Here is a 22,362-nt window from a genome sequence, read left to right as displayed (position 1 = left end):
TGTCTCACACTGGGCCTCAGTACCATGGGTGTGAGAAGCTCCAGTACCTGGGCATTCTTCTTGTCTGTTCCCAGACAGCAAGTCTATGCAGCTTTAGTCAACCATAGGGAGACATCATAGCTGAGATGGAAATGCCCACACACATGTACTTTGCAACAAGGGGCACTGGATAGTAATCAGGAGAGGCAACCCTGAATGATTTTCCCCCTTCAAAGTCAAGGAATGAGACACAAATTGTAGCTGCCCCAAATGAGATCAGCCAACTCAACACAGACTAGGAATCGAATCTGGGACCTTTTGGTCTACATGGATCCGAACCATAGTATGCAGTGCATTTACCCATTAATCACTGATAACCATTTCAATTATTATGGTCATTTTTTTAGGTTAACATTATATTACAACCAGCTGTTGAATTCAGATAAAATATTGGATGGGTGAGAATTTCTTTGATTATCTGAAGGTGTCCATTTGGATTGAGATCTCTTTGTAAACTGCAGAATATAAAATACTAATTTATAACACTAGTACTGTGCAGTTTTCTCTGCATCATATGGTATACATTCCTTGCCCATCCCTAGGCTGGTAAAGAAACCAGAAGGTGCAACTGCAGTTCAGCAATATACTGAATTGCTCAATCAGGCAGGAATCATAAATATTGAATCAATAAATCACAAAGTGAAAAGTTTTAACTGCCATTTCAGTGTGCAGACATTCAGTTTTGAGCTCAGCCATTTTATTGCCATGAAACCATTAAAATGATCTCAAAAATGTGAAAGCTAGGTCGTGTTCACAATAAAAGAGGATATGATTATGTGTGAAAAAAGTGCACCAGAATCCCTTTAAAAGGAGAATTAGTGTGCATTTGTAGATAGTACAAAATAGTTTCAATGCAAACTGGTCACAGTGGTACAAAATATGACACTTTGTCTTGAAGAATCCTATATCCTACCAATGCAAGTAGGATACAGAGCTGCTCAGTAGTAACACATTCACTGACAGGCAGGTTATTTCCAGATAGTCCTAGCTGTGCAATGTGTAGTATTGAGGAGGAAACAATTAAGTCCATATTTATGTTTAAATTTGTATGTCCATATCCATTTTATCATTTTCCAGATTTGGCATTTAGTTTGAAGCTTACTAAAAGCAAAATGATGATTTGCAGTCCAGAGGTTATTTTTAAAAATCATTGTCGGTATTACATTAAAACTTTTAAATATATGATCAATAATTAAGACTAGGACCAAAAATATATTTTAAAAGATGTGTTTTAAAGATGCTACTGAACTACATCTAGTTATATAACCTCAGTCTCTTTGCAAGAAAGATTCATTTGCACTTTGTCCATTGCCTTTCATGCAGAAAGCAGCCATTAAATGTGAAACTATACAAATTAAAGGGTTAACATCCTTATTCTTCAATTTTCCAAGGCTGTAATGAAAGACTGGTTTAAAAAATCAAGAAGTCCCTACTCAAAACCTCTCGTTATATGTGGACGTGTGCACATCATATGCAGTGAGGATGACATACAGGAGTAATATTTATATTGCCAAAAATATCATAAAATGCTGCAGGGACTATATTGCACTTCATAATTCAGTCCAAGAATGAATTCATCCATGTCTATCATAACTGGAATAAATGAATTAAATGTTTAAAAATGTGTACAAAGTTCATCTTTTCATAAAAGGAACTCTGTCTTCAGTGTGCTCTCTATATATGTATATATAACATAATATCAAAATACTATGATTCAAAATTCAAACTTAAAATCAAGATATATAATTTGCTATTAAAATGTACAAGAACTTTAGCATTTTCATTCATTATTGAAGCTACTATCACTAAATATACAAATAATCTTGTTCAAGTCCATACAATTCCAATATATACTCTTTAAGTTACTGAACAAAAACAGAGACAAGCTTCGACATGTAGTGTGACCTAATGAAAATTAGGTCAGAAAGGACTGCCCAACAAATCGCCTCCCACGCATAGCATGTGTGGTGAAGTCCTGTGAAAAAAGATTGATTTGTAGTGCTCTTGCTGTTTAATACGTTATAATTTTGTGCTTGTGTGCACGAGCAGGAGGCCGTAAAATGAACAGGAAATCCAGATGAGCACTGTACTCCAGATGTCGTAGACAAGTCAAAAATTCACAGGCGTACTTCTTAAAAGCTCCATAGGAGGGAGTGAGAGCTCCTTATTAGACTTTAATACGCAGCAATCAGTCAGCAGTCTTCTTTCCAAATATTAGTTTTGGCCCTGTGTTAAAAGCTCATTTAACTTTCAAAATAGCCAAAAAACATTCTTTACACATGAAAGAAAGAAATGCAAGAAGAGCCTAGGAACGTCCTTTGTTTGACGATCTCCAGTGGCAGTCCAATATGTTTAAATGTTGTCTTGGCACATTGGCAAGTTGACAAAAGTAAAAACATTGAATTCGATCATTATTGAGAAACACAGGAAAACAGCATAGAGGGTGAGCACATAAATACCAAGTTTTTTATCCAGTTTCCATCCATTCACGTGGATTCCAGCCACCTAGAACCGCAAATATACACAGTTACCAGAGCAGAAAGGAGGTGCAGTCACCTTGTCATGTGCCTATATAAGGAGCTGCCAGTTTCAACATTTATTTAACAGGTAGTTTTGAAGATTAAGAATCATCAATCATTATTTCCCATTCCAACATTTAAGTTGAGTCCTTAGAATAATTTTCATGCTTAAATGAGGAAAACAAAGCAAGCATTTGATGAAACATGAAATGTGCTGCCTCTGTGTGGAGTTAACTTATTGTAAACAATTTTACAACACCAAGTTATAGTCCAGCAATTTTATTTAAATTCACAAGCTTTCAGAGGCTTCCTCCTTCGTCAGGTGAACGAGTTAACTTATGGGGACTTATCAGAAATCCATATTTGTCACCATCTCTCACAACCTCTAAAGATATATGAAAATTGGCCTTGTTTTTAAACAAAATACTATACAGATAATGCTCAAAATAATGCAGGTCTTCATTATCAGAAAATAATTCTGACCGACCCAGCAGATATAACAACCAGCAGGCAGGCTAACTTAAAATATGCCCACAAGAAAAACACATCATGGTAAACCTTTCTGCTTTGCAGTACATACATTTAGAACCCTTTTTAAAATTAATTTATCATTGCTGGCCACATTATATTTGTAATCAAGGATTGCCCCTTTTTTTCCTTCATTTTTTTGTTACTGAATATTTTGTTTCAAAAAACGGTGTCTGTTTTCAACACTTTCTGTGCAAAAACTGTAAAACATTGGAAGGCAGTATGAAATGAGAAAAGACCATCATTCCTGTTCCTGCTATAAACCATGTTAGACTTGCCCTATTATAGACTCTACCCAATTTTTTTTAATCTTCTGAGGGAAGAATTTGCAAAATTCCTCTCTGTCCTCCCACTTTCCCCCCAATAATATTTGTGCAAAACTTCAGAAAACGCTCCAAGGAGGCAGGTTGGTGACTAAGACCTTTCAAGGAGGCTGCGGGCCTCCATTTTTGCAGAATTTGCAATTTCAACCTCTGGGGGCCGGGATTCCCAGGCCTTCCCCTTTACATCACGTGAAAGGAGGCGAGAAGGCCCGAAACTAGCAGGTAAGTGCCTTTCTGGCACAGCTTGTGGGCCAAGAGGAGTAGGAGTGCTTCCCCCAGGCCCAACAAGCCTACCTGCAACAACCTCACAACGATTGCGAACCCCCCCCACGATCTCCGGCCCACCCACCCCAATGATCATGGACCCCCCCGATCCCCCACAACGATCACGGACCCCCGCAATGACCTCTGACACCCCCACACGATCGCGGATCCCCCACAATGACCCCCGACTCCCCCACAACAATCGCAGACCCCCGCGATGAACCCCAATCCCCCCCACAATGATTGCAGACCTCCGTGATGACCCCCGATCCCCCCTCCAATGATCGCGGACCCCCGATCCCCCCCAACAATCATGGACCCCCGTGACTGACCCCCGATCCCTCCCCCCATGACTGACTCCCACCTCAAGATCCCCATGCCTACTGGTAAGCCATGCCCATCAGTGCCCCGTGCCCATCCATGCTCCCCATGTCCCTCCCCCACCCATACAATCAAAGACTTACCTGAACATGTTCACTCCCGGGCGGCTCTCCCGTCCGACTATGAACAGCCTGTCAATCAGGCCGGCCAGTCGGATGGCAAACTGACAAAAAAAAGACCCCCCCGCCCCTGCACCCTTCCCAGCTTGGGGTCGAAATCATGCCCAGAATGTCTATTGACATCCTGCTTTGGTGTTCTGTTTGCTGTAGTTCGTAAAGACTCGCAGTCAACCAATAAGTTGCACTGTGTCAGCCAATGAGTTGGAGTTACAGCAACCAAAGTCTATTTACTCAGAAAACAGGGTCTATTTAAACAGCGCACTACAGCAAACAGTCTACAGAATCTATTTAAAACGAGTCTCTACGAATTACAGCAAACAGAACTCATGATTGAAGCAAGGTGATTACATCTCCTGTTAAAAGCAAAGTGATTTCTCCAGCAAAATGCAGCGAGTGGAAGATAGCTACATAATACTCAATTATGTGCGGTCTCCAGGCGTGATTGGGTAATTTCCCCTGTCAATCATCTCCATTCTGGCTGGGAATAGTGCTGTCACTATATGCAGCCCATTTGAATTGTGTCACAAAAGTCTCCAGTGCCTTTTTAGAATCTTAGAATCATAGAAAGATTACAGCACGGAAGGAGGCCAATCAGCTCATCGAGTCCGTGCTGGCTCTCTGCAAGAGCAATCCAGCTAGTCCCACGCCCCAGCTCTAACCCGTAGCCTTGCAAATCTTTTCCTTTCAAGTACTTCTCCAGTTCCCTTTTGAAAGCCACGATTGAATCTGCCTCCACCACCCCCTCGGGCAGTGCATTCCAGATCCTAACCACTCGCTGTGTAAAAAAAGTTTTTCTTCATGTCACCTTTGGTTCTTTTGCCAGTCACCTTAAATCTATGTCCTCTGGTCCTTGACCCTTCCGCCAATGGGAACAGTTTCTCTCTACCTACTCTGTCTAGAACCTTCATGATTTTAAATATCTCTATCAAATCTCCTCTCAACCTTCTCTGTTCCAAGAGAACAACCCCAACTTCTCCAATCTATCCATGTAACTGAAGTCCCTCATCCCTGGAATCATTCTAGTAAATCTTTTCTGCACCCTCCCTAAGGCCGTCACATCTTTCCTAAAGTGCGGTGCCCAGAACTGGACACAATACTCCAGTTGTGGTCCAAACAGTGTTTTATAAAGGTTCATCATGACTTCCTTGCTTTTGTACTCTATGGGCCCGATTTTACCAGGGGTGCGGGTTCTCGGCGGGTAGGCCAGCGGGCGCGTTTTCAACACGCCCGGTGAAATTAGTGGGTTGCCCGCGCGATCGTAGCAGGCAACACACTAATTGGATCCACTTCCCTGCTCCTCCGGGTTCCCCGATGCTGATCTGCGACTCGGGCGGGCTGCGCATGCGCAGTAAGATCTGTCAGCTGGAGGCGCTCTATTTAAAGGGGCAGTCCTCCACTGACAGATGCTGCCACAAACAGTAAAAATTACAGCATGGAGCAGCCCAGGGGGAAGGCTGCTCCCAGTTTAATAATGCCTCACCCCAGGTATCATTAGATGGGGTGAGGAGGAGGAGGAGGACAGAGATCTTCCCCCCGGCGGGCGGGAGGAAGCAGCCCACCTCTGCTACCAAGAAGGCCTGGCTCGAGGTGGCAGAGGGGGTCACCTGCGCCACCAACATATCGCCCACCTGCATACAGTGCAGGAGGCGCTCCAATGACCTCAGTAGGTCAGCCACGGTGAGAACACGTAGTCTTTCCCCTACACTCCACCTGCCACAACACTGCCCCCACCCCACATCTCCATCGGCACTGCCAACACTACTCATCACCCCTCATACCCACTCAAACCCCATCCTCATCTTACCTGCACCTACTCACCTCGCGAGTACTCACCCCGCCACTACCACGCAACCCAATCCTCATACAATCTCATGGCTCTATCCCATACTCACCCTCTCGTGCATCTCTCTCACGGCCAGCCTCACTCAACCTGCCACCACCTGTGCTGCAGCCACAGGGCATGCATCACATATGTGCAGTAAGCAGCGTAAGGCAAACGTGTCGTGAGCATGAAGGGGATGCACAAGGGTGTTTGAGGGATTGTCATGGTTCTTACTTCTATTGAATTAAAGAACAACGCACATCACACATTACATTGGCACCACTACTGCCATGTCTTCGCGAATCCTGTCCGGTTTGTGCAATAATGCCCGTTCCTGGGTATCCCTATGAGGACCCACCACTGATGCCACCCATTGTGTCACTGCAGAGTGGGTGTAGGTGTATTTGCAGGGCTCTTCTGTGCAGACGACTGAGAGACATCGGGGATGTCCCCGGTCGCAGCCTGGAAGGCTGTGGAGCAGAAGTTCGGAAGGGCAGTGGTGACTTTGACAGCGACAGGTAGGAAGATGGTGCAAGGGCCAGCCAGGAGCAGCTCGGCATGAAAGAGGCTGCAGATGTCCACGGCTACATGTCGAGTAACTCTGAGCCTCCATGTGCACTGCTGCTCAGAGAGGTCCAGGAGGCTGAGCCTCGGTCTGTGGAACGTGTGGCGAGGGTAGTGCCCTCTGCGACGCATCTCTCTCTGCGGTAGCCCTCCCTCCTGCTGTACAGGTGGATGTGTCACAGCACTCTGTTGTGGAGCTCCACGTGTCAGAGGTGGACGGCGTGGATGGCGAGGCTGGTGAGGCTGGCGATGCTGTTCGCCCTCTGAGGAGGTCATGACTGCAGCTACGGCGGCCCCCATCCGCAAGATGTACATCTGAGGGGGTCCGCAATGTCTCCGGACCCCGGGGTAAGTGTGCAGGTTGGTGACTTCGACCATCAGGAGGAGGGTGGTGGAGGCCAAACTTTGTCCCAAGTGACAGAGCGGCCTCCTGCAATGGCTGAGGGCCTCCCCCCCGCCCCCCGCCCCACCTGTCAAATGGACCTTTGCAGCTGCCACAGGCTGACGGCTGCAACACGTCCATTTCAACTGGGACTGTTTCCCCCAGTGTGTGAAACATCCCATGTTTATCCAAAATCACACACAGTCCCTTAATCAGGTCAGTTAATGACCTGAACAACCAAAGTAAATACACTCAAGTGGCATCCCGCTGGCTTTAATTGCCTGCGGGATTCCCACCAGCGGGGGCTGCGCACGCACCCCCGCACGTCAGCGCGCAACCCGGAAGTGGGCGGGATCAAGGCGCGATCCGGTCCCACTCCGGGATTTCGGGATTTTCGGGGCCCCCCCGCCGAGAACGCACCCGGTCGCGGGTGCTAAAATCGGGCCCTATGCCTCTATTTATAAAGCCCAGGATCCCATATGCTTTTTAACCACTTTCTCAACCTGCCCTGCCACTTTCAACGATTTGTCCACATATATCTCCAGATCTCTTTTTAATGCAGTTGTTTAATTTTAATTACTGAATGATCCCATTTTTGGACACAAAAGAACTTTGAATTATCATGTGTAGGCTGGAAGGGTTGTTTGATCTTTTCTAAGGGTTTGGGAATGTCACGTTGCCTGGTTTTCCATACACGGCCAAAGTTCTCTGGGAAGGCCATATTTCAGCTGGCATTCACCCAGAGTTGGATTGCTGTAAAGGAGAACACAATGGGCTTGATTTTTGGATGTCCGAGCTGGCGGGTTGGTGGCAGAGGGGGGCTCCAAAAATTGGGGATTCCCGGAGCGGGTCTGGAGCCCGGCTCCAATACGCCCACTTCCGGGTTCCCCAGTGATGCGCGCGCAGCTCCCACATGCGGAACTCCCACCGGCAATCAAAGCCGGCGGGATCCCACTTAAGGCAATTAATTTGATAGTTCAGGTCATTAGCAGACCTGATTTGTAGGATATTTTAGGAGGGGTGGGATTTTCAACTAAATTGAGAGTGTTTCCCGTACTGGGGGAAACACTCCCAGTTGAAATGGATGTGTTGCAGCCACCAGCATGTGGCAGTTGCAAAGGTCCATTTGACAGGTGGGGGGAGAGACCCTCACTCATTGCAGGAGGCCACTCTGTCACTTTGGACAAAGTTTGGCCTCCACCACCCTTCTCCTAACAATAAAATTCACAAACTTGCAACCTCAACCCCGGTGTGCAGACACATTTACCTACCTTGCTGACCCGCTCAAACATACATCTTCCAGATGGGGGCCGCCATAGCTGCAGTCATGACCTCCTCGGAGGACGAACAGCATCACCAGCCTCGCCGGCCAAGCCGTCCACCTCTGACACGTGGAACTCCACAATACAGTGCTGTGACACATCCACCTGCACAGCAGGAGGGAGGGCAACGGCAGAGAGAGATGCATCGCAGGAGGCACTACCCTCGCCACAGGGTCCACAGACTGAGGCTCAGCTTCCTGGACCTCTCTGAGCAGCAGTGCACACGGAGACTCAGAGTCACTCGACATGTAGTCGTAGACATCTGCAGCCTCCTTGATACCGAGCTGCTCCCGACTGGCCCGAGCACCATCTTCTTACCTGTCACTGTCAAAGTCACCACTGCCCTCAACAACTTCTCCTCCGCATCCTTTCAGTGTGCCATAGGGGACATGGCCGGCGTCTCTCAGTCATCTGCACAAAAGAGCCCTGCAAATACACCTGGGTGGCATCAGGTGTGGGTCCTCATGGTGATCCTCAGGAAAGGGGATTATTGCGCAAACCAGACAAGATTTTCAAAGACGTGGCAGTAGTGGTGATAACAAGATTTTATGATTTTTTTGCAAAACAAAGGAAAATAAATCAAAAATGTGACATTTCGTCTTTCACCCCTGTGCATCCCCTTTGTGCTCACAAATCCTTCACCTTGCGTTTACGGGAACCCCGACGTGGTGCTACCCCTGTGGCTTCAGCAGAGGTTGTGGCAGGTTGCTCTTGTCCATGCCCTGACTGATGAGATGCTTTGCGCGGACGCTCTCTGGGTTTGGGTGCCCGTGAGGGCCCCTCCAAAGACTGCTCCACCTGCACCTGTGCAGGGGCAGACTCGGCCACCTGGAGAGGGGGCAGCATTGCAGGTACTGGTTGTGAGGGGGGCAACGGATGAGACGTGGGAGCGCTTTGAGTGGCGTCCCCACTTCCATGTCCCCTTTCACCATCATACCTCTCCTGGCCCAGGCTCACATCACTCCTTCCACCATGCTGGACGACAGTTTGGAGGACTTGTGTGAAGCCTTGGAAGGCCAGTTGTAAGGTATTTGTCAGCCTGTTCAAGGCGGCAGAATACTGCTCACCCTGAATCTGAACGGCCATTGTCAGGGCCTGAATAGACTCATTGTTCAGCCATGCTTGACGCTCGAGGAGGCTAGCCTTCCCTCCATTGCAGACATTCCCGCACCTACCCGCGAAACTATCTCAGAGATGCCTTCACATCCCTGTGACAGTATTCCACTCATGCAGGAATTGGACTCCTCCATCCTCTGCACGACTGTGGAGAGTGCGCGTGGCAACTGTTCCAGTACCTCGGCAACGTGCTGCTGCCCCTCGATGAATCTCCTTTTCACGGCTGGCCCCCAGGGTTCGGCATCTGGGTCCAGCTGAGCAGAACCTGAAGAAGAGTACTCCCACTGACGCGGACTCTCCACGGCTGCCCCTGCCACCAGGGTCTGCTCGTGCTCACATATGTGTGGTGACTCACCATGTGCAAGCCCAACTAAGTGAGGATGGGAACCCACCGAGGTGTGTGTATCTGTGCTGGTGGATGGCTGGCTCAGATTTGACGATGGACCCTCAGAGGACGGCAGGTCCTCTGAGGAATCGCCCTCCGCAGTCACGGCGCTCACAGATGGCCCTGCAAGAGAACAAAAAGAAGAATTAAGCATGTGGACAATTGTTGAGGTGCTGCAAATGCCAAATGAAGCTAAGATCATTCGCTATCATGAGTGCTGAGTCTTAGATTTCTGTCACCAGCCGTTTGTGCACTCCCAGTCTCCGTGTTCACCACGGACAGGCACTCCAGCGTCCGGCTTATTTCGAGTGCCTGCTGCTCCGCATCTGTTAATGCCACCTGGTGTGGCGGGCCCCCTCCGGTCGTTGCCCTCTCCCGGGCATTCTGGCATCTCTTCTCTTATCAAGGCAAAACACAGAGGCATGATTGAGTGATGGTTGCATGGTGACCCACTGCATGCATTGGTGTGGGTGGGGTTGAGCGTGAGGTAGATGCATGGGAGGGTGCGTGTGAGACATAGTCATGAGATTGTATGAGGATTGGGTTGCATGGTAGTGTTTGAATGGGAACTGGGGCAGTGAGTACGTGCAGGCAAGGTGAGGATGATAGTTGAGTGGATGTGAGGAGTGATGCGAGAGCGTTGTGGTGGCAGTGCAGAAGGAGTTGTGTGGTGGTGGAGGTGATGTGGAAGATGGAGTGTGGGAGAATGCGTAAGTATACTCACTTTGGCTGACCTGGTTAGGTCATTAAATCTCTTCCTGCACTGCACCCAGGTTCTGGACACATTACCACTGCTGGTGACCTCCTCGGCCACCTCCAGCCAGGCCTTCTTGGTGATGGAGGGAGGACACCTCTTCCCATCCGATTGGAAAAAAATTTCCCTCCTACTCCTCACCCCATCGAGCAGCACCTGGAGTGAGGAGTCAGAGAACCTTGGAGCAGCCTTGCCTCTGGCCTGCTCCATGCTCCTAAATTGGTTGTTTGCTGCAGGAGGAGCTTTGGAGGACTGCCCTTTAAATAGGGCTCCTCCTGCTGACAGCCTGTGATGCGGGTGCGCCTGCTGCGCAGGTCTAGAACGGGAAACCCGGAAGCCAAGGTAAGTGCCTTCAATTAGGCTGCGATCACGAGCGGAGCACCCCGAATTCACTGGGTGCGTTACCCACGCGCCCAGTCGACCCCCCGCTGCCAACCCGCCTCCCTCCTAATATCGAGCCCAATGAGAGGGAACAGTGTGCATAGCCTCTTGCCTGCCCACAGAAATTGAGATGCTTCTACTGTATAGGGAAGGCACGGGAGTATGTTCATCTTTATTAAGTTTGATCTTGCCACAAGTGATATGGGTAGTGGGTTCTAACTATCTAGGTCTACATACATTGGATAGAGGTGAGAGAAGGAGGTTGAAAACCTAGAGAGCTGTAGTTGGAATAATTAAACACTGTACCTAGACTTCAGTAGCTACAAAATAATTGAAATTCTTACAGACTCTCGTGTAATAATTTTTCCCAAATTTTAATTTTTTTAATGTAATATTGACAGTCAGGTAGAAGACACCACTTGAAAATTTTCCAATGCAACTTGCAAATTGGATCAGAAAAGAGACTTTCCTTAAAGAGATTCTGCTCAAAGCTCTACATCTGTAAAAAACTGAGAGGAAGCAGGCTTTGTCTCAATCCATATTTTGCCATGATTTTAAGATTAAAATTTTCTTCTCGCCAGATAAGGGAAGGGGAGACTTTTGGTGCAACACAAGTTATTGAACAAAGAGCAGCGCTGAACCACGGTATACAGTCTGCATACCCATGGTTATTAGTTAATTTAATGGCACATAAGCCAATTTAAAAGGGCAACCTCTAAGCAAGTCACAGGGTGCGTGCAAGGAATAATGTCGTTCTGCACTCAGCTCCGAGTCATATTTGGCACAGCAGCAAAATGCGACTAGGTGATAAAAAGTGAAATGCACCTTTCCCTCGTGGCTCAGTGGATAAATGCACCCTACGTCTCGGTATTGTATCCTACCAACCAAGCAGTCAATCCACAGTCTGTGTGGAATTGGCTGATCTCAGCTCTATTATCAGTAGAGGTGCTACAATTTTTTTTTTATTCGTTCATGGGATGTGGGCGTCGCTGGTGAGGCCGGCATTTATTTGCCCATCCCTAATTGCCCTTGAGAAGGTGGTGGCGAGCCGCCTTTTTGAACCGCTGCAGTCCGTGTGGTGAAGGTTCTCCCACAGTGCTGTTAGGAAGGGAGTTCCAGGATTTTGACCCAGCGACGATGAAGGAAGGGCGATATATTTCCAAGTCGGGATGGTGTGTGACTTGGAGGGGAACGTGCAGGTGGTGTTGTTCCCATGTGCCTGCTGCCCTAGTCCTTCTAGGTGGTACAGGTCGTGGATTTGGGAGGTGCTGTCGAAGAAGCCTTGGCGAGTTGCTGCAGTGCATCCTGTAGATGGTACACACTGCAGCCACAGTGCGCCGGTGGTGAAGGGAGTGAATGTTTTGGGTGATGGATGGAGTGCCAATCAAGCGGGCTGCTTTGTCCTGGATGGTGTCAAGCTTCTTGAGTGTTGTTGGAGCTGCACTCATCCAGGCAAGTGGAGAGTATTGCATCACACTCCTGACTTGTGCCTTGTAGATGATGGAAAGGTTTTGGGGAGTCAGGAGGTGAGTCACTCGCCACAGAATACCCAGCCTCTGACCTGCTCTTGTAGCCACAGTATTTATGTGGTTGGTCCAGTTAAGTTTCTGGTCAATGGTGACCCCCAGGATGTTGATGGTGGGGGATTTGGCGATGGTAATGCCGTTGAATGACAAGGGGAGGTGGTTAGACTCTCTCTTTTTGGAGATGGTCATTGCCTGGCACTTGTCTGGCATGAATGTTACTTGCCACTTATCAGCCCAAGCCTGGATGTTGTCCAGGTCTTGCTGCATGCAGGCACGTACTGCTTCATTATCTGAGGGGTTGCAAATGCAACTGAACACTGTGCAATCATCAGCGAACATCCCCATTTCTGACCTTATGATGGAGGGAAGGTCATTGATGAAGCAGCTGAAGATAGTTGGGCCTAGGAAAGTGCCCTGGGAACTCCTGCAGCAATGTCCTGGGGCTGAGATGATTGGCCTCCAACAACCACTACCATCTTCCTTTGTGCTAGGTATGACTCCAGCCACTGGAGAGTTTTCCCCCTGATTCCCATTGACTTCAATTTTACTAGGGCTCCTTGGTGCCACACTCGGTCAAATGCTGCCTTGATGTCAAGGGCAGTCACTCTCACCTCACCTCTGGAATTCAGCTCTTTTGTCCATGTTTGGACCAAGGCTGTAATGAGGTCTGGAGCCAAGTGGTCCTGGTGGAACCCAAACATGGTTACAAGTTATGTAAGGGCAGGACTAGGTTGGATGTTGGGCAGTTCTTCCTTTCCCAGAAAATAGTGGACCTGTGGAGTAGGCTGTCGGCTCATGCGGTGAACATTGCTTCAGTCAATTCCATCAAACAAGAGCTAAACCTGTTTCTGTTTGGGGTGAGGGTCACATCGTACAAGAGGTAGGTATCCTCTAATGTAAATTAGGGCCAAGGTGGTCTCCTGGACTAGTTACGATCGCCTAAGGGGCCGGAGAGAAATTTTCCTGTTTCCTTCCCTTTATTGGCCTGAATTTTTATCAGATTTATTTGCTTCTCCCAGGACATTGCATGGCTCTGGGTGGGTGGGGAGTGTATGTATTTTGACGGATAGGGCATCACAACTGTGTGGGACAGGCTGGATGGACCAGTAAGTCTTTTCCTTCCTGTCAATTATCATATGTTCATACGGAATAACAGAACTGTTAGTATGTGTGCTAAATATAATCCCTGCAGTATGAGACATAGCTCTTAGTTATATCAATCAGTACTGAATACAGTCCCAACTATAGTTTTTACACTGCTATAACTGCGCTTACCTTTTGTAAAGCCATCACGGATAGAAGTAAGAGTGATTTACCTCCACTTGCAGATTGCTCTCCACATGCACCTCTCCACACTCCATCATCAGACCAGCATTTCCACAAGTACTGTCAATGCTGCTCCAGGATTGGCCAGCAGAAGGCACAACATGGGGCTCAAAATGACTTCTAGCCAGCAGTTAAACCGTCAGTTAAACCATCAGCCATTACTCATTTTGTGCCACGGGTCTGGAAATACAACTTGTGCCTTTAGAGAATATTTGCACATGTAGGAAGCAGTTTACTTACCGTGAGTGCCACGGATCCTAAAAGAAGTATGACAGAATAAACAAGACCTCTGCTGTTGATACGTACCTATAAAACAAAATGAAATCGTTTAGTCACGAAAAGCAGGATATCTGCGTCAGGACATGCTACAGCTTTAATAATGACTCCTGGCTCAGAAGACTTGAACAGAACTTGAAGTAGCTATCTGCTTAGGAAAGGATTTCCCTGTGGAGGTCAGGATTTTTATTTGGGATTTTACCTAAAGTTGGAGTTTTGGGCTGATATTTTCTAATTAGAATCATAGAAAGGTCACAGCACGGAAGGAGGTCATTCGGCCCATCAAGTCCGTGCCGGCTCTAAGCAAGAGCAATTTCAGCTAGTCCCAGTCCCCCGCCCTATCCCTGTAGCCCTGCAATTTTTTCTCCTTTGAGTACTTATCCAGTTCCCTTTTGAAAGCCATGATTGAACCTACCTCTACCACCCCCTCGTGCAGTGCATTTCAGATCATAACCACTCGCTGTGTAAAAAAGTTTTTCCTCATGTCACCTTTGGTTCTTCTGCCAATCACCTTAAACCTATGCCCTCTGGTTCTTGACCCTTCCGCGAATGGGAACAGTTTCTCTCTATCTACTCTGTCTAGGCCCTTCATGATTTTGAATACCTCTATTAAATCTCCTCGCAATCTTCTCTTTTCCAAGGAGAACAACCCCAGCTTCTGCAGCCTATCCACAACTAAAGTCCCTCATCCCTGGAATCATTCTAGTAAATCTTTTCTGCACGCTCCCTAAGGCCTTCACATCTTTTCGAAAGTGCGGTGCCCAGAATTGACCGGTGACCACAATACTCCAGTTGTGGTCGAACCAGTGTTTTATAAAGGATCATCATGACTTCCTTACTTTTGTACTCTATGCCTCTATTTATAAAGCCCAGGATCCCGTATGCTTTTTTAACTGCTTTCTCAACCTGCCCTGCCACCTTCAACAATTTGTGTACATATACCCCCTGATCTCTCTGTTCCTGTACTCCTTTTAGAATTGTGCCCTTTAGTTTATATTGCCTCTCATCATTCTTCCTACTGAAATGTATCACTTCATATCTTTCTGAGTTAATTTCATCTGTCACGTGTCCGCCCATTTAACCAGCCTGTCTATGTCCTCTTGAAGTCTTTCACTATCCTCCTCACTGTTCACTACACTTCTAAGTTTTGTGTCATCTGTAAATTTGAAAATTGTGCCCTGTACACTCAAGTCCAAGTCATTAATATATATCAAGAAAAGCAGTGGTCCCAGTATCGACCCCTGGGGAACACCACTGTACACCTCCCTCCAGTCTGAAAAGCAACCGTTCACCACTACACTCTGTTTCCTGTTACTTAGCCAATTTTGTATCCTTGCTGCTACTGCCCACTTTACCCCATGGGCTTCAGTCTTGATGACAAGCCTATTATGCGGCACTTTATCAAACGTCTTTTGAAAGTCTATATACACAACATCAACTGTACTGCCCTCATCTACCCTCTCTGCTACCTCATAAAAAAACTCTATCAAGTTAGATAACCACGATTTGCCTTTAACAAATCCATGCTTGCTTTCCCTAACCAATCCACACTTGTCCAAGTGACTGCTAATTCTGTCCTAGATTATCATTTCTAAAAGTTTCCCCACAGAGGTTAAACTGACTGGCCTGTAGTTACTGGATTTATCCTTACTCACTTTTTTGAACACGGGTTTAACATTTGCAATTCTCCAGTCTTCTGGCATCACCCCTGTATCTACGGATATTTGAAAGATTATGGCCAGTACCTCCACAATTTCCACCCTTACTTCCCTCAGCAATCTAGGATAAATCCCATTTGGACTGGGTGACTTATGTACTTTAATTACAGCTGGCCTTTCTAATGCATCCTCTTTATCCATTTTTAGCCCATCCAGTATTTCAACTACATCTTCCTTTACTGAGACTTTGGCAGCATCTTCTTCCTCGGTAAAGACAGATGCAAAGTACTCATTTAGTACCTTGGCCATGCCCTCTGCCTCCATGAGTAGATCTCCTTTTTGGTCCCTGATTGGCCCCACCCCTCCTCTTGCTACCCGTTTATTGTTTACATGCCTACAGAAGACTTTTGGATTCCCTTTTATGTTAGCCACAAATCTATTCTCATACTCTCTCTTTGCCCCTCTTATTTCCTTTTTCACTTCCCCTCTGAACTTTCTATATTCAGCCTGATTCTCACTTGTATTATCAACCTGACATCTGTCATACACCCCTTTTCTCTGCTTCATCTTACTCCCTATCTCTTTTGTCATCCAGGGAGCTCTGGCTTTAGTTGTCCTACCTTTCTCCCTTGTGGGAATGTACCTAGACTGTACCTGAACCATCTCCCCCTTAAAGGCCACCCATTGTTCAATTACAGTTTTGCCTGCCAATCTTTGATTCCAAATTACCCGGGCCAGATCCGTTCTCATTCCACTGAAATTGGCCCTCCTCCAATTGAGTATTTTTACTTTCAAGTGGTTCATGTCCTTTTCCATAGCTATTCTAAATCTTGTGATACTATGTTCACTGTTCCCTAAATGTTCCCCCTCTGGCACTTGCTCCACTCGACCCGTCTCATTTCCCAGAACCAAATCCAGCAATTGTTCGATTTATATAAAATAATCCTTCAGCTATCTAAATGACTTCTACATTGTCAGCCGTGGCTCAGTGGTAGCACTCTCGCCTCGGAGTCTGCTGTGTATTTTGTTTTCCCCCATGGAAAATGCAAAATTATCACAGTTTGTTAGCAGAAGCTGGCCAGAACTAACTAAGAAATTAATTTAAATATAATTTTAAATAAAAGTTACACAAGCAGACAAATGCATACATTTTTTAAAAATTGAATTGCAATTTAATTTTTGCTTCTGATCTCAAAACTTATACGTTCGTTCCAAAGACAAAATCAAAGACTGGTCACAATGTCATAGATTTATAAATCAGCCTTAAAAATCTCCAAAAATGGTCATGTCAGTGAATCGGACTGTAAACATTCATCGCTATTCTTAGCTTCCTGCAGTCTCTCATTATCCAGGACTAGATTAATATCCTTGGCTGTTATTTGACTGGTCACCTGAGAGGCACAATATCAGCACCATTGCAAGGAAGTCCTGATTAGGCAAGTTTCTGTCACTAAAATAAACAACATTATATTGAATGAATTCACCCAGTGGAAAACAGAACTAATCAGCAATTCCATATGCTGTATAATTTATTTTTAAAACATGCCGAGATTAACACCCTTAATTCTAAAAGTAGAGTACACCTTTTTATGTGGAAGGAATGGCCAAGCTTTTTATCTTTGTGGGCTGCTGAGGTGCATACCACAGAGTCTCGTGGGCTACAAAAAAAATTGAAATCAATGTTCTCTATTACTCTGCACACAGATTAAATTGCAGATGGTAACAGATCTTAGTGTTTTAGGATTTATTCATCAATGAGGCAATATCCTTAAGAACAGATCTTTCCAAGCCTCCAGGCCCTCAAAATTCAAACAGAGAATAAGAAGTATAAGTGTAAATAGCAACTGAGTTGACTGGGCTTTGAGGCCACATTTTGCCCAAGGGCCATCATTTGGACACCCATCCTATACGTGTAGGGTGAAATAGCAAGAAATGTAAAATATACTTACCACGGATCCAGAGTCAATAACTATTGTCTGAACACCCCACGGAACACCTAGGCCCACAAGGATGTCAAAGACATTGCTTCCTATTGTATTGGACACCGCCATGTCACCCATCCCTACATAAAATAAAAAATAAACATATTCATAAAAATCTGTCAGGCTGACCAAGTACCAATTGCTGAAGTGTTACTAACCAGTAAGAATGTGTCTTTTTTTTGTTGTAAACAAAAACCATCAAAACTCTTGGTTCAGAATTTTACTGAGATCGTGGTAATGTTTAAGTCTGTGAGTTCAGTCCAGGTTTAGCAAGGGAATCATAAGGCCCCATATTCCTCTGAAGTGCAATGTGCCTAACCTGACAAGAACCTGCTTGGATTTGTGGGTTTAGGTCATGAGTATGGCCCCAAAGTGGCCCCAGTGGGACCGATGCCCAGTATCGGACTGACGAGAGGCCTGCAGCAGTGGTAATGGTCATCGGCTGTGGAGCCTATTGGCTACTGTCCAAAAACAGCAGCTAGATGGCTTCCAGACCCAAGGATCTGATGGCTCTCTTTGGGAGGAAACTATCATTTACCTTTTTAGGCTTCCCTGGTCTTGCTGCCTGCTTCTCTCAGACCCTCCAGCTTCTTTGGGCCCCTCTCCAAATGGCTACCCAATCAGCGTTTCCACAGGAAAATGAGGTGCTAGGTGCTGTTAGCCTCTTTTTCCCTTATTTTCGTGCAATTGCAATGTCTATACCCGTTGTAGAATGCGGGTATGCCCCAACCTTGAGGGAAACCCCAGAAATCCCAGGGCAATGTAAAAGGGTGAAGACCCACCATCATGTCTCAGTCCCTTTTTCCTCTGCCTTTTATCTGGGAACTGAGCATTCCCCAGGTGCACAGGAGAAGAGTATTGGGATCATACGTGACAGCATAGTGCACAGTGCAATCACGTGGTGTCAAGGAGAAGTATAACATGAATCCATGTGTATAAATTTCCTATGCACACATCCACTGCTAAGTTCCTGATCTTAGCCATGTTACTTGGGGATTCCACACAGTGGGAAGAGGAAAACAGCTCATTTTCATGTACATCTTTGGGCTGGTTCAGAAGAATGTTGCGAGAGGCCTGAGGGAAGGGAGGAGAATACAGGAAGTCTTACCCTAACTACAATGAATAGTTTAGGCTTATTTATTAGATGGGCAATCAGTTCAGTACACAGCACACAGCTTTCCTTTAATGTCCCATTAGTTTTTTTTCTGTTTTTGGTTATCTCTGTCAGAGTTTTAGGTACTTTATTATGGAGCGGATGGTGCAGTCACGGAAAATGTGCAACATAGATTCACTAGAATGATACAAGGGATGAGGTAAGAGATTACTGTCAACTGTGTTATTGTGCAAACACTTGAGAACAGAAGTGTTGAAAGTTATGAAAGGATTTGAGACAGTAAATAGTGGAAGATGTTTTCCACTGGTAGGTGAATTAGTAACAAGGGGACATAAACTCAAGATTTGTACTAGAAATCTACAGGGGAAGTTTAGACGGAATTTTTTCTTTAAAGGATTAGGAGGATATGGAATGTATCACCATAGGCGGCTGTAGAAGATGATTCAATCACATTTAAAAAGGAATTAGATAAATGCTTGTTGAAACATCAGTGGAAGTTCCCCACAGAAATTACTGTTTTCAGCTTTAATGTGGTTAGAATATGGAACTTGCTATCACATGGAGTAGTTGAGGTGAATAGCATAGATGAATTTAAGGGGAAGTTAGATAAACACATGAAGTAGAAAGGAATAGAAGGATATGCTGATAGGGTTAGATGAAGTCGGGTGGGAGGAGGCTTGTGTGGAGCATAAACACCGGCATAGACCAGTTGGGCCGAATGGCCTGTTTCTGTGCTGTAAATTCTATGTAATTCTATATAACTTCTCCAGGAGGTTCCGCTGATCTCTCACCAAAGTTAGGGCAGGAGATTGATGCCGTTAGGGAGCTAGCGCTCTCGCAGGGATGATAGGCTAAATAGCCACCTTTGGAACTGAAATGTCTGTGATTCTACAAAAGTGCATTTTATTCACATCAGTCTCTTTTTTTCTCCATTCACTAATATTAGCAAAGTCAACACATCTTCCATTATTTCTCTGCAAGTTACACTGATTCTCATAAACAATGCTGATAATGGAAAGAATGATTAATTTGGCCTACTCTCCATTCCAACTACTTTAAAGGAGCTTTCTGTATAATTAAAATTACTGAGACACTGAAACCTGACAGGGAAAAATTCCTAATGCGTGAAAAATCAACATTAAAATTGATACTTTTAAAAAGAAATCAATTCTATTGATCTTACAGTTGTGTTGTTTTAAAGATGAATTCGGCTGCTGGAAAATGTTATGGCTAAGTCTTAGTTAAGATGGCTTAAGTTAGGACGTATTTATAGTGGTTAATAAACCACTATATTCATTCAACGACATTACCATCACCGAATCCCACACCATCAACATCCTGGGGGTCACCATTGACCGGAAACTTAACTGGACCAGCTACATAAATACTGTGGCTACAAGAGCAGGTCAGAGGCTGGGTATTCTGTGGTGAGTGACTCACCTCCTGACTCTCCAAAGCCTTTCCACCAGCTACAAGGCACAAGCCAGGAGTGTGATGGAATATTCTCCACTTGCCTGGATGAGTGCAGCTCCAACAACACTCAAGAAGCTCGACACCATCCAGGACAAAGCAGCCCGCTTGATTGGCACCCCATCCACCACCCTAAACATTCACTCCCTTCACCACCAGCGCACAGTGGCTGCAGTGTGTACCATCCACAGGATGCACTGCAGCAACTCGCCAAGGCTTCTTCGACAGCACCTCCCAAACCCACGACCTCTACCACCTAGAAGGACAAGGGCAGCAGGCACATGGGGACAACACCACCTGCACGTTTCCCTCCAAGTCACACACCATCCCGACTTGGAAATATATCGGCATTCCTTCATCGTCACTGGGTCAAATTCCTGGAACTCCCAACCTAACAGCACTGTGGTAGAACCTTCACCACACGGACTGCAGCAGTTCAAGAAGGCGGCTCACCACCACCTTCTCAAGGGCAATTAGGGATGGGCAATAAATGCTGGCCTTGCCAGTGATGCCCACATCCCATGAACGAATTTTAAAAAACAGGGTAAAATGATCAAATATATATGTACCTTGTCTGGCCACTATTAAACTGGCCATGCAATCTGGAACACTCGTTCCTGCTGCCAGAAATGTGATTCCCATGATAATATCCGGAATTCCGAGCGTATACCCTGTTACAGTTACCTGCACACAAAAAGGAAACAGGTGGAATTACCAAATGTATGAAAACCATGTAACAGAATAAGATCTGTACAAAAAGACCACCTTACTGCACATACCATCTAATGACAGTTACAAAGATGGACATTAGAGACAGTTTCACAGTATTAATACTCGATAACTGTCTAAGTTACGAATGTTAATTGTAAATGTTACAGAATGAATGCGCGGCTATGTCTTATTTAGCGTGGTTGGCAACAAAATTACTTTTATCTGCTTTTGCCAACAATCGAACAACTAAAAATCTCCAATTTCATGTAAGAATGCTGCCACTCAACCACGGCCATCATTCTGAATGTGAAGGGATTCAACAGACTAGAGATCTGCAGCCTGGCCCCACTTTACAGGTAAATCATCGCCTGTCACTTTGGCTGATTTGGAAGGGAGGTGAGACCAGCCAGGATGGATCTATACTGAGGAACCAAAAAAAAAGTTAACATTTTAAAAATCAGTGGTTTCCAGAAGATCAAGGTTATGTTAAGGCAGCGATTCCTTTAAGATTACCCATAAGCTTATTATAGGGGTTCATCAATTCAAAATAACAGGAATTTTCCTCTAGTGCTTTGGATTTATTTTGGTTGGTTTGCTGTCATAATAATTTGATCTCATGTATTTTGTGCAATAACAACTGTGATTTAAGCAGCGACGTCCCTGACATTACAAAATTCAACATTTGGCTTAGTGGCACAGTGAAACAGTTGACTCACACATCAAACATGAAGAATCAAATTCCAGAGGATTTGCCATGTTTGTCAAATATGCCAGCCATTTGCATAGCCAGAGTCTTTGAGCTTTGCCTGGCGATACTATAACCAACAGTGTTCAATGGGCGTCATGAATTTGACAGCCCACCACAAGCAATTGATTTATGTTCAGTCAATAAGTAAGTTGTCACCACTTATGGAGCACTTACCTCGGGTCTATATTCTCTAAGAAGGGTGTTTAAAATCCCTAATATGCAATAAATCCCATAATCTATCTGTGATCCAGTGACCAAAATGATATGATTTGAAGGACACTTAAAGGGCACTTTTCAGGCACTTATTGTCCTTTGAATAGTCTGCTTCAAAAACTGCACTGCCACAGCCTTGTATTGGCTTCTCTGACAAATTCACACCATACCAAGTGCTACAGTGCAAATTATTTTCAATGCATATTTTCAGTCATAATTTCCATCAAAACTAAGATAAATAAATAGGAAGTGGCAGAAGCAATAACATCACATTGTCAGTCACATTATTGACCCAAATTCGCCTATGAATTGCCTTGCCAAAATTGCTTCTTTAAAAAAATAACACATCAAATACACAATAAATGGTAGGATACTGAGAAGTATGGAGGAACAGAGGGACCTTGGAGTGCATGTCCACAGATTCCTGAAGGCAGCAGGA

The 22,362-nt window shown here is 45.5% G+C and overlaps 1 protein-coding gene across 1 annotated transcript in view; it reads right to left on the bottom strand.

The window, feature by feature from the left end:
* Nucleotides 1-1,805: 1,805 nt before the first annotated feature.
* The window catches only part of LOC137326173 (sodium/potassium/calcium exchanger 4-like), a 224,129-nt gene continuing 203,572 nt past the window's right edge, over nucleotides 1,806-22,362 (bottom strand). The window contains exons 13-16 of the mRNA XM_067991046.1: nucleotides 20,821-20,935; nucleotides 17,635-17,747; nucleotides 13,992-14,057; nucleotides 1,806-2,544 (exon numbers count right to left, since the gene is read on the bottom strand). Of these exons, the coding sequence (XP_067847147.1) occupies nucleotides 2,392-2,544; nucleotides 13,992-14,057; nucleotides 17,635-17,747; nucleotides 20,821-20,935 (447 nt within the window). The 3' untranslated portion in view covers nucleotides 1,806-2,391. The remainder of the gene's footprint in view (nucleotides 2,545-13,991; nucleotides 14,058-17,634; nucleotides 17,748-20,820; nucleotides 20,936-22,362) is intronic.

This window comes from Heptranchias perlo, chromosome 10, assembly GCF_035084215.1.
Source record: "Heptranchias perlo isolate sHepPer1 chromosome 10, sHepPer1.hap1, whole genome shotgun sequence".
NCBI lineage: Eukaryota > Metazoa > Chordata > Chondrichthyes > Hexanchiformes > Hexanchidae > Heptranchias > Heptranchias perlo.
Note: the sequence above shows the minus strand (reverse complement) of the source record. Positions and strands in the feature narration are given on the sequence as shown.